General features: G+C 37.4%; 2 protein-coding genes across 3 annotated transcripts; one reads left to right on the top strand and one right to left on the bottom strand.

Annotated features, from left to right (window-relative positions):
- The first annotated feature begins 805 nt into the window (after window positions 1–805).
- On the top strand, window positions 806–8504 carry LOC130566797 (CMP-N-acetylneuraminate-beta-galactosamide-alpha-2,3-sialyltransferase 1-like). Of its 2 annotated transcripts, XR_008964525.1 has the most exons (8): window positions 806–891; window positions 1548–1873; window positions 2033–2226; window positions 4063–4242; window positions 6745–6790; window positions 6868–6987; window positions 7130–7772; window positions 7855–8504. XR_008964525.1 is itself a non-coding variant. In XM_057354579.1 (7 exons), exons 2-7 carry the CDS (start codon window positions 1589–1591, stop codon window positions 7292–7294), a joined length of 990 nt encoding a protein of 329 aa, XP_057210562.1. In that variant the 5' UTR covers window positions 806–891; window positions 1548–1588; the 3' UTR covers window positions 7295–8504. The 2 variants fall into 2 exon arrangements, 1 of the variants encoding a protein (XP_057210562.1); XM_057354579.1 differs by having other exon boundaries at window positions 7130–8504.
- A 3428-nt stretch (window positions 8505–11932) lies between these two features.
- LOC130566798 (CMP-N-acetylneuraminate-beta-galactosamide-alpha-2,3-sialyltransferase 1-like) lies at window positions 11933–16669 on the bottom strand. Its single transcript, XM_057354580.1, has 6 exons — window positions 16398–16669; window positions 16124–16317; window positions 15854–16033; window positions 14211–14256; window positions 13685–13804; window positions 11933–13034 (listed from the first exon to the last, which is right to left on the bottom strand). Exons 1-6 carry the CDS (start codon window positions 16635–16637, stop codon window positions 12870–12872), a joined length of 945 nt encoding a protein of 314 aa, XP_057210563.1. The 5' UTR covers window positions 16638–16669; the 3' UTR covers window positions 11933–12869.
- Between the last annotated feature and the right edge of the window lie 1097 nt (window positions 16670–17766).

The raw sequence follows: 17766 nt of genomic DNA, 5'->3' as shown, positions 1-17766 counted from the left end.
ACCTATGTGTCTGTATGGTTGTTTACGGATTTAGTGGCACACACCACTGAAAACATATGTATAATTCAGAGAGTGGTCTTGTGCTACCACCTCTCGTCGCCAGAGGCGGCAGTGCAGCTGAACTTCCGGTGGACTAAAATGCGCTTTGTTAAGAAAAATACTTGATGTTTCGTTTTGGTTTTGTTGTATATTAATTTGATGCACTTAAAGAAATATTGAGGAAAACAACCCCAAAATTAGTCTCGTATACGGTGGAATATGTAAAAAATGAACGGTTTATTCGTTTTTCTGTTTTGAAAACAAAAACGAATAAATGAATTATCCGAAGGTACACGGACCTGTATATCGTATGTTTTTAATAATGGGTATCTGGCGGGTTTTAAGCGAACTCGAAGGCGAGTAAACAAACGTCTTGGTGTCGAGGTGGATTATGGGACTTGGGACGGACGGCGGGGTGAAGCGTTCTGGCAAGTGCGTGCGGGGTAGTTTCAGACCATTCACATGACAGTGGTGCAATTGGCACAAACCACAAACATTTAAGAAGGTATTGGTTTCAGTGCATTGACAGCTAGAAATGTTCAAGACAGTTACTGTATAGTGCAGGGTTAGTGCAGGAATTAGACATTTGTCCTATATGAAACCTGACCCTCACAAAAGTTTGCTTTTCTCCTCCTTAGAACAATACTGTTCAGGAATATAAACATCCTTCATGACTACAAAACTGTCAGAGTAGAGTACACCATAACGAATACCATAGGTGTGGTCGCTGACCAGGATTCAGATTCATCCATCCTAGATCAATTCAGTCATCTTTACCATGAGATTCACATCCGCTCCATACTCTTCAGATTTACCGCTTCATTCCAAGAAACCAAACATCCAAACAAGCAGGTACGTTAACTTTTAATACATTTGACAAGTGTCACATTTGTCTCTCTAAACCGTCCTAGGATTTTGAATAAATATTTTTATAGACAGAAATGGCCAAAAGTGGTGTCCAACGTTGGAAAATTGAAAACGCGTATTCACCCTTTATTATTAAATTATTTAAATATGTAATATGTTAAAAATATGTTAAAAAAGTTTGTGTGTTGTATAGTTGGAGTGTAAACTGAAGCAAATGTTTTCATTTTTTTGTTTTTTTGTACTCATTTAGGCTGTAGTTTGATTTTTTTGGCACAATAAATATTTTGTGTTTTATTTGTTTTGATGGTTTAAAACTAATTAAACTCGAACCAATTAATCTCAATTATCCAAAAAAAACCCTAGAATTTAATTGAAATTTATTTCTAAAGCCCTTTTCACAAATTTGCATTGTTCTGTATTGGCTATACAGAAAAAATTGTTTAAAAGAAATCAAATCATTATTATTTAGTAGATACAGTTCGTGTGAAAACAGCATGAAAAAAAGAAATGGTATAAAATAAAAAATAATTATTTAAACAAATAAACAATTTTTAAATACTTGGTTTAGTTTGTCCATAAATGCCCATGCACAATTTTCATTATTTTATTATACACACTAAATGTGCTGTTTTGCATTTCAGCTGTTGGGTTTTGAACCATCAGAGACCGTACAGACGAAAATATGATCACCTTCAATAAACAGGAATCATACATCAAAGTTTTTTCAACCACAATCTTTTTTAGCATCATCTTTCTTTTCATGTTTCTCCAAAACGCTGTGATATACAATTCCCTGCAAACATCTGATGATGATGATGATGATGGAGGAGGTCTGTGCGCTTGTGATCAATGTGTCAGAGATCTGAACGATGATGACTGGTTCTTTATGCGCTACAGCCCAACAATTCCAACTATGCTGAACAAAAAGAACAGCGTGTTAAAGAAAGATGTCTATAGATGGTGGAAAGTAAGCAAATTCCCTTTTATCCCTAATATGAAATATGATGTACTGTATGTATTTTGTGTTTGGGACAATTTTAGGGTTTAAATAGACAAACTCTCTCAGTGATCGCATCCATAAGAACTGCTGCTAAACTTGATGATGTCTTCTTTTAAACACTTTTAGGGTCTACAAATTGACGGCTCTGAACATGTGTACACGGATTTGGTGGACACATTGTTTGCTCTCTTCCCAGATGAGGAACACTATTTGGACGCTAGTCTGGATCGCTGCAGGACCTGTGCCGTGGTCGGAAACTCTGGGAATCTTCTGAAATCCCAATACGGTGAATTGATAGACAGCCATGACTTGGTCATAAGGTAACAACTAGCCAACTTCTTTAAAACATTTACATCGAAACCCTTTTTTTTCTATTCATATTTAATTCAGTTGTGCTGTTGCGAAGCAGATTTACAAAAAAATACATTTTAGAACAACTGTACATTGGGAAGAGGCCATTAACGAAGCATTTGGAAGAAAAAATCTCCTGTTAGCCAACTTGGCAGCGGAGGCTGACAATAGGAGCTGAAGATCGGGGAAGGACAGCGAAAGTAGTGTTCCCGGTGGAAGTGTTTTATTTTGACCCACCGCCTAATATATTTCAGCCCGTGTTCTCTGGTTTGTTACTTAGTTTTGAGTGAAGTTAAATTCAGCCAATCACAAGCCGAATCATCTCTTGCGCGTCTGCAAACGGCTTCAAATCTGCTGATGGGAGTTGCGCTCGTGATTTCTTTCATTCACATCTTTTCTTCCATTGACGGTTTGTATGGGGTGACTTTAACCTAAATGCGTACCAGAAAAAGCAGAGGGTGATTACGTCCTTTTCTCAAACACACAATGTATGTGTTATGTCGTGATAACACAAATCACTTGATCGAATTTCTACACGTTATGATTTGAAATGAAGCGAACAATGCGACGTCACATCGCGCCGATTGTGTGATTATTCTCTCATACTGGTAAGTTGCTTTAGTTGAAAGCGTCTGCTAGTTGAGCATATAACTGATTATTGGGTTCTGTTGTCTTAGGAATGGAATTATTCTTATTCCTATACTCATCAGGTATTATCATACTCATTTAGTCCTTTAATTCATTACCGTTATGTTCCTAACTTTAACCGGTCTGTAGAGAAGGCAGGCTGTCACGTCACTGACACAGAGGAGTTGGACAGTAACTCGACCTCTCCAGAATACAGGTGAGTATTTTGAGTATTGACAGGCAGTTTTTTCTTAATTGTGACTACTTGCCAATGTTTTAAGGAATCAAAACATTTATATATATGTACACACAGTATATATTTCATTCTATTTTTAAATTGTTAAATAAAATATGGTAAAGGCGGTGTGTTCCAATAGTGTTTAGACTATTTGCTATTATTGCATTTTCCTAAAATTGCTACTAGGGTGCTCTAAAATGCCAACTGGTATTCTGTATAGAATTTATTATATGAACATGTACATTATGTGCATAATTGGTTTGGCCTTTGAGGGTCACATCACCTGACAGCTGTCCCACCCATTTTCATGGCCGCTACACCCCTGGCTGCAGGGGCTTTGTTACCAATTCCACTACAAGGATGCTTAAGGAAGTAAGGATCAGAGGACAGGCCCAATGGACGGTAGTCAAAGAACTTGCCACTGTTGCTGAGAGAAGCATCCACTGGCTGTGGTTGAAACGGAAGGACGCAATATGGGCTGCCAAGTGACCACGTAATAAAATGGTGTTGTGTGTTGGAATGTTACACCATACGGAACCGGGGGCACTGAGCATGCATTTACGTGCCAGTGGGGCTAGAACAGAGATAAAGTTTCCTTGTAGGTAAAGGTTTACTCCTGAAATAGTTGAGAATTATGATTTGAGAAATGTGCCATTCTTTTGGTTTGTGACCCTTGATTAAAGAGAGTTGGAACTTCGGAGCCGATAGCCTAGTGGGCAGTGCTCCAACATGTGGCGCAGTTGCACATCGGGCGACCCGGGTTCGATTCCCATCTCGTGGTCTTTTCCCGAACCCACCCCCTTCTCTCTCCCACTTCACTTCCTGTACCCTCTAAAAAAAAGCTGTACAATTAAAGGCAAAAACAAATCTTTAAAAAAAAGAGGGTTGGAACAAAGTGTCAGTGAAAATTTTTAAATATTTATCTCTTCCTTTCTCACAGGATAAACAAGGGTCCAACAAAAGGTTATGAGGGGGACGTGGGGTCTAAGACCACCCACAGGATTATCTACCCTGAAAGCGCTGTGGACATTGATAAGTCCACCCATCTGATTATTGTGCCCTTTAAGATCCTTGATCTGCGCTGGCTCATCAGCATCTTCACCACTAAACACATCACACGGTGAGATTGTGCAGAAATACAAAAAATAAAAGCTTGAAAATACGTCTTTCTAAAAACAAACAAGTGGAAATATTCCTTAACCACAACTTTTGAGAAACAGAAAAACAAAAACTAAGACAACACAAATTATTTTAAGTTTTTATGAATTGGTACGCGTTTCAATAAGATTATAATTTTTTGTTTCATGCTGTGAACTAGTCGCAACATTTCTCCCAAATTCCAAATAAAAATATTGTATGTTGTATTTGCAGAAACTGCTCAAAATAACAAAAAGTTGTAATGTTAGCAGATCTTGAATACTGCAAAGAAAACAAGTTCATGTTCACGTTTAAACACAAAACTAATGTTTCACATGTATTTTAGGATCAGTTCAAACATGAATACATGTGTCAGGAACGAGGTCGGAATCAGAAGCGGGGTTCAACAAGACTTAAACAAACAAGGCTTGAGTGGTTGGCCAGGGGTGGAAGGGGAGATGGCCGTGACTGGCCAGGGGAAACAGGCAAGGGGAATCGGCCCGGGCAGATCTGAGGTGGCTGTAGGGGGAGCCTCCTGGCTAGTCTTTGACTCACACAGAGAGAGACGTAATCCACTCTGGAAGAGATGACAACCCCGCAGGGAGATATGGTATCCATAGGGAAGAGATGGGAACAAGAGCCCTGATCACTGGGGCAGGAATCTGAGGGTACAGAGGTAGACAAACATGCAGATGACAACGAGCACTAGTGATGGGCGCTTTCGAAACAGGCTTCATGAAGCTTCGAAACCCGTATCGAATCTTTTCTATTGAATCAGTGCTTCCAAGCCTGTATCAAGTCATATGATTTTTAGCAAACGAGGCTTCCTTACGTCATTACTGTTTCGTCGACATTTCGCCACTAGGGTGTGTTGATCTGAAAGTAAACTCATAAACCAGTGTCTATAACTTATTGACTGTAAATCAAGAAATAAAAAATAACCATAGTGATCTATGGATCACTCTCGGGATAAGTATCACTTAATGTGAAATCTATAGCCAAATTTCACTAAACAAACAGAGCCATATGTTGTGTTTATATATATATATATATATATATATATATGTATATATACAGTATATACACACACACACATTTTTTATAGATGAGTGCAATAAAAAGTCAAAGGTCAATTGTAGCCTATGGGACCATTTTGAAAACAGCCTTGGAGGTGTGTGATGGCAAATCATAACACTTATCAATGTTGAAACACATGCACCCCTACCACCTTCATTTATTGGATGGGCATAGGTGTAGCCAAAACATCTGCTGTCTTTAAGGATACTAAAAACTCAAAATTAAAAAATAATAGATTCAAAATAAAAAAAATTCAAACCCTCGACCACAGCATGCCAGTCAGGAACACTAACCACTCCCCCACACACTCAATCAAACTCACTCACGAACATACAGATTCTAACAGAGCAACACGCGCAAATGACCACTAGGTGTCACCGTGGAGATGGGTGTCGGAATGTTTCGAAGCCTCGACAAGATAAGGCACATTTGTTTCGACCGTTTCATTGTTTCATGAAGCCTGGCTCTGCCCATCACTAACGAGCACTGGAGCCTATAGACGAGACAGGATAATTATTGGGTCAAAATATAGTAACAAGGCAAGATAACTAGACTAGAGCGAAGCAAACTAATACAAACGGTGTGACACAGGACAAGAGAAACACAGGGAATATAAAGGGAAGAAAATCAGGACACAAAATGAGGAACAGAAGGGGACGAGAGAAAACAATGACAAGGAACAGGTGAGGAGTGAAACAATAACGAGATGATTAACAGGGAAACAAGTGGACCGGGTCACATCATGATGACATGAAAGCAAATGGCAGGCTGTCAAATGAGGCCATGTGCTCACAACTAAAAAAAAACATAAAAACAGAGAGAAAACAAAGACACGCTAAACAGGAACCCTGACAGTATGATGGAATAAAGCCTGTTCTGTTTTCACAACGTTCATGCATGTTTTGCATTCTCTCAGCCTTTCACGTTGCTGTTGGGTGAATTCCTGGTTGAATTCCTCGTTTCTGTTGAACAAACACTGGACTGGAATTGCCACAATACATGCCGAAATTAGTTGAAGGCCAACCATGTGTATGTGGCTTGAAGTTCTGTCATCATTCATTCAACCATGTCTTACAAAATATGACTCTTTATTTTCTGTGGAACACAAAAGAAGAGAAATGTCTCATTGGTTTTGTGTTCAATGAAAGTCAACAGGAGTCAGTGTTGTTTGGTTGCCAGCGTTCTTTAAAATATCTTCTTTTGTGTTCTGCAGAAGTCGAGCAAGTTTAGAATCACAAGATTTCATTCATTTCATTTTTGGGTCAACTATACCTTCGATATTTTTACCTTACTTTTGTGATCGTACAGACAGATGATATTGTCAAGTCACCTGCTAAAATCATATTTTCGGCCTTCATCTTTGATGCTAATTTAGTTGTTTTAACCCAATGACCTTTGTGTTCTCCAGCACGTACACTAATGTGAAAAGTACTCTAAATGCTGACATGGACAGGGTATGTACCCTAAAAATCAGTCTTATGCTTAAGATTCATCATATTTTTATTAAATAACTATTCCATTATTCTTTAAGGTGATGATTGTCCATCCAGCGTTCATAAAATACGTTTATGATAACTGGTCACAAAGGCACGGCAGATATCCATCTACAGGCTTCATTTCACTAATACTGGCCCTTCACATCTGTGATGAGGTAAAAATCACTTTCCCTCTCTGATATTTGATTCACAGAGTCTAATGTTTGCTTTTGACAAACTCTGAACCACTCTTGAACCAATTAGATGAAAATAGATTATCTGAGCGAGTATATATGACTTGATCTCACTCTCACACAGGTTAAAGTTTTTGGCTTTGGAGCTAGAAGTGATGGAAACTGGCACCATTATTTTGACAGAACTTTGGCTCACTTTTCCAGAGGTAGCCATGGCGGAGACTTTGAAAATAAAACCATGAATGAGCTTCAGCGGAGAAACAAGATTTTCATGTATAAAGGGATATAGTATATCTGTCAAATTTAATAATACAAAAAAACTTTCTTTTTGGGGGAGGGGGAATGATTGCTCCATGTTTCTAACAACACAAACCCATCCCACTGTTGTTGCATAAATATTGTCCCAAAACGTATGTGTCCTATTTTCTTTGAAATATATTTCTATATTATACGTAAATTTCATTAATATTAAGAAAAGCAAGAAAACATTGAATATTGAAAAATATAGACACTTTCAGGTTGGAGCTGTGATTGGTGCACAGACCTGGTGTCATCACTGCTGGCACTTTATGAAGAGTATTTGCATACTCAGGTAAGAATATCGGTGGAGTTGAAATATTACAGATGATAATCATTTTTATTAGCCTTTTAATGTGTTAATCGTTTACATGTCAAGAGAGGTAAATCCGACTAAAGATGTGCCAAATTGTATTAGATATTTAGTTTGTTTCAGGGTGTCCGAGGGGTCTTAAAAGCCATTTTCCAAGGTATTACATTTTTTTATCATCTTTTCATGTTTGTATAAAGAGGTCATATGCTAAAGTTTACCTGAATTTAATCATTGCGCAGGCGAATAGTGGGAGGTCCATTTACACCCGGTTGTTAAACAACATCGTTGACTAATGGGGAAATGCAAGTTTTCATGCAAATGGTTGGAGGATAAGGAGTTGGAACCATGGCAGAGAGCCGTCTCTGGGAATAACCGTGAGGTGTACTGCTCTGCGTGTCAGAAGGCGATTAGCGTAGCCTCCTTTCGCTTTCTAATAAACCTGAATGAATGATGAGAAAGCTTTAGTCTACTGTTTGACATTGTTGACGCAGTAGATTTTTTTCATTGTTGTATATTGTCACATGCTTACCCGACAACTATAGGTGTGTTAAATTGGTGGATTTAAATGGAAAAGGGTGGATTAGTGGCTTGGAGAATGACTAATTTCATACAGTGGCAAGAAAAAGTATGTGAACCTTTTGGAATTTCATTGTTTTCTGAATAAATTTGTCATAACACGTGAAATCTGAAAGCTCTTTTTGGCGAGGCATGGCTCACATAAGCGTGCTCTTCTTGTGCAGCGCAAACTCAAAAAGTTTGAGGGGTTTTTATCAGTCAAAGTAGCTGTAGTCCACACCTCCAAACTTATTATCTTAAGGAGACTCCAGGTGTGCTAAAACCTGACTCCAATTAGCTCCATTATCTCAAGGGTTCTCATACTTTTTCCACAAGCGCTACAAGGTTTTTTTTTTGGTTGTTCTCAATAAAGACATGAAAGATCAAAAAAAGTTGTGTTATTATTTTAGACACATTTTATTTGCCAATACCCTTGACTTGGATGAAGATCAGATCACATTTTATGACACATTTATTCAGAAAACCATGAAATTCCAAAAGGTTCACATACTTTTTCTTGCCACTGTATATCATATCTGTTGATATTTACAGTATATGATTTCAGTGTTTGTTTAGTCCTGTGGTGTTTGGTTCGGTATTAAAATTAAACCTTAATGCCATTTCATGATCATCCAGCATGTAGTCGTTGCACATTTCTCAATGATCATTCATGTCTATTCTACATTCTTGACACTCATTTTGTCTAATTTCTTGTCTCTCTTTGTGATGATGTCACATTGACACGGGGTCTTGTTTTGTGACCCTTTGCTGTATTGTAGGCATTAATCACATGACACAGACGTAAGAGAATAAAAATAAATGGTCAAGAAGAAAATCAAATAGTGTTTCAGATTGTTTTACAAAAAAAAGTGCTGCCACAGTGCATCTAATGCACCAATGGCACCATCTAATGTTAATAGAACAAAATGAACTGAGATTAAATCATTAATTATGGATATTAAAAACAAGACCCATACACATTTAAACTTGCTTTAAATGGCGTAACACAACATTATCAATATATCTTTTCCAGTATATATACTGTTCTTGTTTAATAAAAATGTTTCTGAACTGGATGAGGAATAATGAATAATGCCGAAAAAGCAGCCGGTACCAAAATAAAATAAAATTGATGTGTTGATATAAAAAGTATGATATAAAAAATATAAAAGCTACTTAAACGCAACATTTCAGCAAGTTTTTTTTTTTTTTTAATAATTTTAAAATGTGGACAAAATATAAATAAAGAACGAGTAAGTGATGGATGTGTATGTACAGTGTATACACACACACAGTATACATACATACCATTGTGCCATTATGTGTGTTTCTGTATGATTCTTTGCCTGTCTGTGTGTTTCTGTAATATTGTATTTGTCTGCATGTGTGTGTGCGTAAACATTCAGTAATCCAATTGTTAAACAAACGTCAAATATCTGCGTGTGTGTGATCAAATTACGCGACCATTTTTATGATTTTAAAATGTACTATTTATAGGTATGTGTTTAGATAAAAATGATAATACTGCTTTGATACTGTGCCTGATTGGTCAGCAAACTCACCTGACCTGAACCCCACAGAGAATCTATGATGAGACACCAGACCCAACAATGCCGATGACCTGAAGGCGCTATCAAAGCAACCTGGGCTTCCATTACACCTGAGCAGTGCCACAGGCTGATTGCCTCCATGCCACGCCGCATTGATGCAGTAATTCATGCAAAAGGAGCCCCAACCAAATATCGAGTACTGTTAGGTCCTGGGGCGTAAATTTGTGTAATTAACTGTGTTCATGGTGTGTGGTGCGCAGTTTTTTCTCTCTCTCTCTCTCTCTCTCTCTCTCTCTCTCTCTCTCTCTCTCTCTCTCTCTCTCTCCTGCAGCGCTTGATTGGGATCAGCTGCGAGGGATGGCGTGTTGAGCAGGAGAGTTTAAATGGTGGATGGCCGAAAAGTGTGAGGGAGCTTCTATAGAGTGCGCGTCGTGAAGCTCCGCCACGGGTGGTGTGCCGGGACAACCTCTGTCCCAGACAACCACTTATTGCATCATGTTGTTAAAACTGTTTTAGTCTACGACAGCACGTGTTGGGTTGCTGTTGTACTTGTGTGAGTAGTTCCAATTATATTCTTGTTTTGTCGTGCTGAACGATGTTCTTTGATTCAGACCATTAAGTTTTCCTTGTTAAATTTTTACTTTTATGTTTTGAAGCTGTCGGGGATTGCCTTTTTTATTTTTTTTCTCTCTGTTTTCTCCTGGGTATGTTAGCCAGGGAGCTTGGGAAGTTGTTTGTATTTTCTTTGTGAGATATTATTTTGTTAGGGTATTTAATTAACTTAAAACATAGGTAGTTTGATTTTGGTTTGTTGTTTTGGTTTAATCCCCTTCTGAATATTTTTGATTGCTTTACTACTCACAGCGGAGAGAATAAATAACTTGCGTTATGCCTAGAACTTTGTTGTGGTTCTTTTAAGCTGGAACAGGAGAAGAGAGGCACTGCCGGTCATAATTAATTTTTATTTTTAATTTAGTTAAAATTGTTACGACCGTGCCAACCCTAGACTGGCGGGGACGTAACAAGTACATAGAAATGAACATACTTTTCAGAAGCCTGACATTTCTGTTTAAAATATACTTTTTTTTATTGATCCATGTAATATTCTAATTTTCTGAGACACTGAATTTTGGGTTTTCATTATCTGTTAAGCCATAATCATCAAAATTTCAATAAATAAAGGCTTGAAATATTTCACTCTTGAATCTATATAATATATGGGTTTCACTTTCTGAAATGAGTGACAAAAAATATTGACCTTTTTCATGATATTCTAATTTTTTGAGATGTACCTGTATATATGAAATCACGTGGATGGTAATGACATTCACATTCATTTATTTGGCAGACGTTTTTATCAACAGTAAATCACAAATGAGGGGGTCATGCACGGCAACCATTTTATTTTAAGCACGTCTGCTTCATGTTTTTTCACACCTAAGCAGAGAAACTGTTGTAAGGTTTCTTTCTTCTGATCCGCTTTTACTGTTACATTTATTAATTCCGCAGAGATTTGCAATAGTTATTTTTGTTAAATATTTTATTGCCCATTGTGCTCTAGTCAACATCTGCAACATATACACGGATAAGAAAACATATACGGAATGTGTGCAGAATAGAGTAAATATGTCATTAGAAGCATATTCTGACTCTATTTTTTATATACTTTACAGTTAAATGAACATCTATGGTCATGTTTTTCTACCTTGTGAAAGTGAAATTGTTTTGGAATTTGAATTAATTTGTACTTGGGTTTAATCTCAAGGCATATCTGTAAAGTCATGCACTGAAAGGCTATAAAAAATGAGCATCGCTGTGCCAAAGCACCACTGGAATGCAGTTATGCCTGCATGTCATATAAGGCTATTGTTATTGTGAAATAAAACCTTTGATGTAGGCCTACTGCCACATTTACATTCCGAGTTATTCTGAACGTTTTTGCATCATAATCAACGAATCATTTTGATAAACGATCATGTGAAATGCCATATACAGTATACATCAATATACAGTACACACAGCCCTTTATGTAAGTGTGTTTAATGTACTTCTGTTGGGAGGTGCAAAATCTATTTTCTAATCTCTCGTGATCTTTTTGGAGTGACTTCTAAACAATTACAGGCTTTCCTACCTAACATCCACCATGAAACAATGCTGCAATAGTATTGACGTAGAAGTTAAATATGAGTCATCTCTATTACAATAAATACAGAATCTTCCTCTTGAGACACGAGATTTTAATACACTAGACACGTGTTAAAATAACTGCATGACTGTTTTTGTGAATGTTTAGCGTTTCTTTCATTTATTAAATGAAATGCAGTCGTGAACATGCATGTTACCATTTCGAAAACAAAAGTGTGTGTTCAGTACCCCAGCATGTGAGAGCTTTTAAGAATTTTTTGTGAACAACATGATGATCTCAAGGAATAAGCCATTACTTGTAGCAACGCCTTTGTTCTGAAGGCATTTCTTGAAATTACATGGTGAAGAGAAAACTACTGTTCCTGGAAACACGCAGCACCTGATGTTTCACCAAACAGATACACACATTTGGGCTCTACACTAAAAAGGCATATTTAAGCATCTTGACTTGATTGAAATTACAATTGCATAGTTATGACCCCTAGCAGAGGTAGGACACTTTATCGAAAAAAATAATGACCTCCTGATAATATGTAAAGATCTGTTTCTTCACAGTGTCCCTTCACTGCTCCATCAGCGTGAGACATTTATTTGGAAAAATTCCAGTCGCCGAGCAGGTGCATCATTGGCTGATCATTCAGAAGTTATCTGAGGGGCCACCGAGCATTCTGTTGCACAATAGACTTCCACACCCAAAAAAAAAAACATTCTCTCCCATGTACACAGACAGGAATTTGTGAGGCGCCTAAATAAATAAAATATATCATCACAGACAATAAAGTGACCTCTGACTGTCCTACGCCCGTAAAACTGGGTCACTTTAAATACATAACAGCATGTGGAGCTTTGCTCAAGGGAAGCCTTTTCTCTCAACCGAGCAAACATTTGCAACCAAACAAAAAAACAAGCAGCATAAATGAGTGCCCTATGATGCAGGTGTTGACAGCACGGTTGTTCTGGTTCCATTTACTGAAGCGTTGCATGACACGTCAGATTTCCTCCGATTATCTTCTTCTGAACACCTGAATTTTGTTTTCAAGGTAAAGGCGCATCATAGTGTCAAATTCAAAGCTGCCGCTGTGAGCGCCGGTACGGAGGTTGGGCCCGGTTTTCTCAAAGTAATGAAACCAGTTTCCATACTGATCGGCACCGAACCCAAATGCAGAAACCTGCATCAATATTTAAAAAAAGGTCAAAATCATTCAATAAAATGACTCAAAAATATTAGATCAAGCTGAATTGAAGAACATTCTTTTCATTATTATGTAAGGGATAATTCATGTACAGGCAGCCGGTTGTTATGGCAGAAATAAGCCCCCGACAGTGTGAAGCGGAGGGTCTTGTATCACACTAAAGGGGCTTATTTTGCTATAACAGCCGGCTGCCTGTACATTATCCCGCTTATTACACGGCTACTTGCCACATGAGAAAAAAACTGGACATGAAATGTGAATTTGAAATGTTTTATTAGCTCATTTTTACAGACCTTCCGCAAGGAAAAGCCGTTTGCTTTCGGTTTTAAGGTAAGAAACGACGTTCAAATGTCACGAACAGGCAATTTGGTTTAATCATTTGTAAAAAATAATGTCATATATGTTATTAAAAGATATATTTATATTTAATTTGTCAAAAAAAAAAACTGTCAAAATGATATTTGAGAGGTTGTTATCTGGGAATAAGGAATCTGCAAATGTCGCGACTGGCCAAACAGAATCAAGCATTCCAACGAGCCGTGTAATAACTATGCTTATTATATATTATTATTTATATATATTTTATATAATGATTTTCATATTATTTATATATTTTAAAGAACTACCTGGTCACAGATGTGCAGGGCAAATACAATTGCGAGGAAGCCAGTAGATGGATATCGGCCACGTTTTAGTAACCAAATCTCATGGACGTATTTTATAAAAGCCGGGTGTAGAATCATCACCTGGAAGATTCAATATTTGTTTTATACAAACGGCTGAAATAAACTAGAATTACATTTACAATGGCAAGCTCAAACATTTCTGTTCTTTAATGTCCCTGTCTAAAATAATCCTCCCCCACCCTTACTTTCAAAGGCTCCTATACATACGGGAGCAGGTTATGCCACAAGAACACCCACACGTGCATTCAGAAGCACATGTTATACTTGTAAAAACATTTAAAAAAAAACTTGACAACAAGGTCGGACAGGACGGGGTGGGGTTGATCTGCTGAAAACAAAGCATTTCAGATTCATGGACTGTGACCTTCTTATTTTAGCAGATGGAACAATGGAACTGTCAAAAGGACATTCATCCCAGCCCCTCGACAGAATGCAAACCATTTCAAAGTTCAAACTGAAAACTCACCTTATGTCTGTTGGCAGTTACACTCGGCTTAACTTTGATGTAAGTGCTATAAAAGACAAGAACACAAACTTAAAATTATTTTCAGTTTTTCTGAATTTATTATTAAGTATGTGTTTAAGAAAAATTCATTCTGTGAACAAGTGACAACAGTTCATCCAAATTGCAAATGTTTTTTTTTTTTTGCTATGTAGAGAATTGAAATGGCACAAACCGGTCAAAATAACAAAAAAGATTCAATGTTTTCGCATCTTGAATACTACAAGGAAAAGTAGTTCTTATTCATGTTTATGTTTTTAAATGTACTTTAAAACCAGTTCAGAAATGTAACTATAATAACAGCACACACTTTATATGAGAGAAATATTCTTGAATCCCAATAAGAGGTTTTAGTAACAGTGTTTCGAAGTGTCTAAGACTGTGTTGTAGTGTAAGTGTTTCTGAGGGCTTGTGTCATGTTTGGGGGAAAAGTTTGCTTTTTCAGCAAGTTTCAATGGTTTTGAGTGGCGAGTTTCATTTTGGCCTGAAAATAAGATGTTGAGGGAATTTGGTTGAGAAGTTATTGATTTGTGTTTAGTTTCGAGAAAAGGGGCCATAATTTCAAGAAATGTGTTTAAGCAATCAAGAAAGACTGTTGGAATAAACAAGTTTTTTTACACCGTTCATGCGTCTTTGCATTCTCTCAGTCTTTCACATTGCTGTTGGATGACTTGGCTTTATGTCATTCCTGAGTCAATCCTGTCATTCTATGTCATTTCTGTTGAAATTCAACACACACTGAACTGGAATTTCCGCAATACATGGAGAAATAATGATTAAAGATGAGACTAGACTGGTCTCTTATTTTTTCTCTCTTATGTTTCTCAATTCCATGGGAAGGATTACATTTTAAGAAAGCTTGTGAAAAATTACACACAACATGCGTAAAGCTTTTGAGTCAAGATGCAGGAGAATGGCCACAAGATATTACTACAAGAGAAGATCAAGAAATATTAATAACGGGTGAAACTGTTGTCAACATATGCTTTACATCCCACAAGCTTGTTGTTTTTCTATGCATATATTTGAATAAAACCCAAAACCCATCTTTTGCCCAAAACTTTTTCAATAAATAGCTTAAAGGTTTACTGTTTTTCCTCCCCCACATATCAATTCAAATGCGATCAGTTGATAGGAATGCTGTTCGGGAACATGATGTACCAATTTTTTTATAGTAATCATAATGACCTTGTATGTTGATGAATCATTCTGTTAATTTGTCACTTTTAAAATAGTCACTGTGGAGCTATTTGGAGACAGAGGGAGTGCACGAGCTCTCTGCTCGCTCTTTCCTGCACTTGTCCCATGTGCGTCATTCACCACTCGTAAATCACATTAAATGTTCAAATAAATCTTTGGCGGGGCAAAAATTAGTTTTACGCACTTGCACCAATGCAACCCGGTGAAATTTTACCTCGCACATGATAAAAAAAAAAAGATCGCATTTACGACCATTTTGGTCGCAGTCTAGAGCCCTGACTAGACCATTACAATTCTGTGAACTGAAGCCCACACTGTGGAATGATCTCATGTAACTCCATGCCATATTTTGTTTTTTCTCTAAATGTAGTGGCAGCGTTTTTTCAGGCCGGCTACACTGTCCTCACCGTGTGATGGTTTTAGTGGTGAAGGCACTGATGAGCCACTCCATGTCCAAGACCTTAAAGGGAGAAAGCACCAGGTGGGTGGAGTTGTCCATATCCACAGCGCTCTCGGGATAGATCAACCGATGAGTGGTCTTGGAACCCACATCCTTCTCAAAACCTTTGGTTGGGCCCTTATTTATCCTAGCTTAACAATAAAAGCAAAAAAAACAATAGGTCAGAACTGATATGTTTATGACAGTGACATATCTCAACTTCTCAACGTATTAATACCTAATGACAAAGTCATGAAGATCTATGAGACGTCCATAATGGGATCCTTTGAGGTTGCCAGAGTTTCCCACAACAGCACAGATTCTGCAGCGATCCGGTCCAGCATCGGAGTAGTGTTCTTTATCTGGGAAGAGCGAGAACAACTTCTCCACCACTTCGGCGTAGTTGGATTCAATCTTATATTTCTGAAGACCCTGCAATGTTATGTTAAAGTGTTTCAGGAAGGTTTCTCTAAAACATAGGGATCAAAGTCATTTTACAGTTAGAAGAATACCTTCCAATACTTCAGGACACTATCACTAAGCACATGATTTCTCCTGGTGAGCAAAGGTGGGACAGAGACATCGTAGAGTTCATTGAACCAGTGACTGTGGCTCTGCTGTCTGACACAGTGAGTACACGCACAGATCCCATCTGAGAAGTCGTCCAGGGGTTGGAAGACCAGAAACATGCAGACTAGAATTACACATATGACCAGTGTCATAGAGTATTTCCCATATCTAATCCCTTGCATCCTTTCCTCACTTCACCCCTGCAGAGAAACCAACCAACAAACAAACAGACAAACGAACAAAGATCATTTTGGAGTGTGATTTAATATGATAATAAGCTGATTATATTTTCTATTTCCTAACATTCACAACAACAGGTGCACTGTTTAACTACGTTAAGTACAGTGGACATATTTCAATACAAATATACCAATTACGTGGACTTCTCAAACAAACATAAAAAATACAATGTTTTTATTTCAGATACTGGTTAATGTTTCAATCGTTTATATCGACATATTAATGAAATCAATATATCTGATTAACGAAAAAAATCAACATGCCATGTAGATTACACGCGTGCCAATCTGCTGTTTGCGTCAACCTAAAACTTCGACTATAAATGATGATAAAATAATTTATTGCAAACCACTGCGGTATTTGTATAACTGTGAAATATTGTACAGCCATATTTACATTTAAGGGACTGTCAGAAGTCACCGTCCCCTCTTCAAACATATTACGTTTTTAATTTGTGTCCGTGATTTTTTTTATTTGTGCAGTGTAACAAATATACAATCTTTTATTTTTATTTCTTTAATGCCATAAACAAAAACAATGAGTATTGAGTAAAACAAAACATCCATTTAAAGAAGGCCTAAGACACGAATATATAAATATAATAACAATAATAAAGAAAATGGTATCACTTTATTAAACAAATCTTTAATGGTTAGGCTAAACCAGTGGTGTAGTCTGGTTTTTTGTAGTGAGTATGATTCCCCCCAGCCTACTCACCCATCCCAGGTCGACAACCCATTTATAAGCACCACCACCACACTCAGGAATGCATAGAGTATACCTCTATACATAATCAAGAGCATTCTGAAAGATTTATTGCAAGCAAGATTTCTATAGCCAATGACAGCTGCGTGTGGGGACTTGCTGGTTTTGTTAATCGCTGTCTCTCAGCCAGTTAAGAGCTACATTTAGCCTTAGATGGTATATGTATACAACCCCCAAAGCACAGGTTTTATCAGCTGGCAATTTTCAATGCACATTTGTCATCCATGTGAAAACCCAGCTATAAAGTCATTTATTTGTGATATACTATTTCTACATAAACTCACCCTGCTAAAAAATAGTATTACA

The sequence above is a fragment of the Triplophysa rosa genome, linkage group LG16 (genome assembly GCF_024868665.1).
Source record: "Triplophysa rosa linkage group LG16, Trosa_1v2, whole genome shotgun sequence".
In the NCBI taxonomy this organism is placed as follows: Eukaryota; Metazoa; Chordata; class Actinopteri; order Cypriniformes; family Nemacheilidae; genus Triplophysa; species Triplophysa rosa.
The sequence above is the reverse complement of the archived record's forward strand: the minus strand, read 5'-3'. Positions and strand labels throughout refer to the sequence as shown.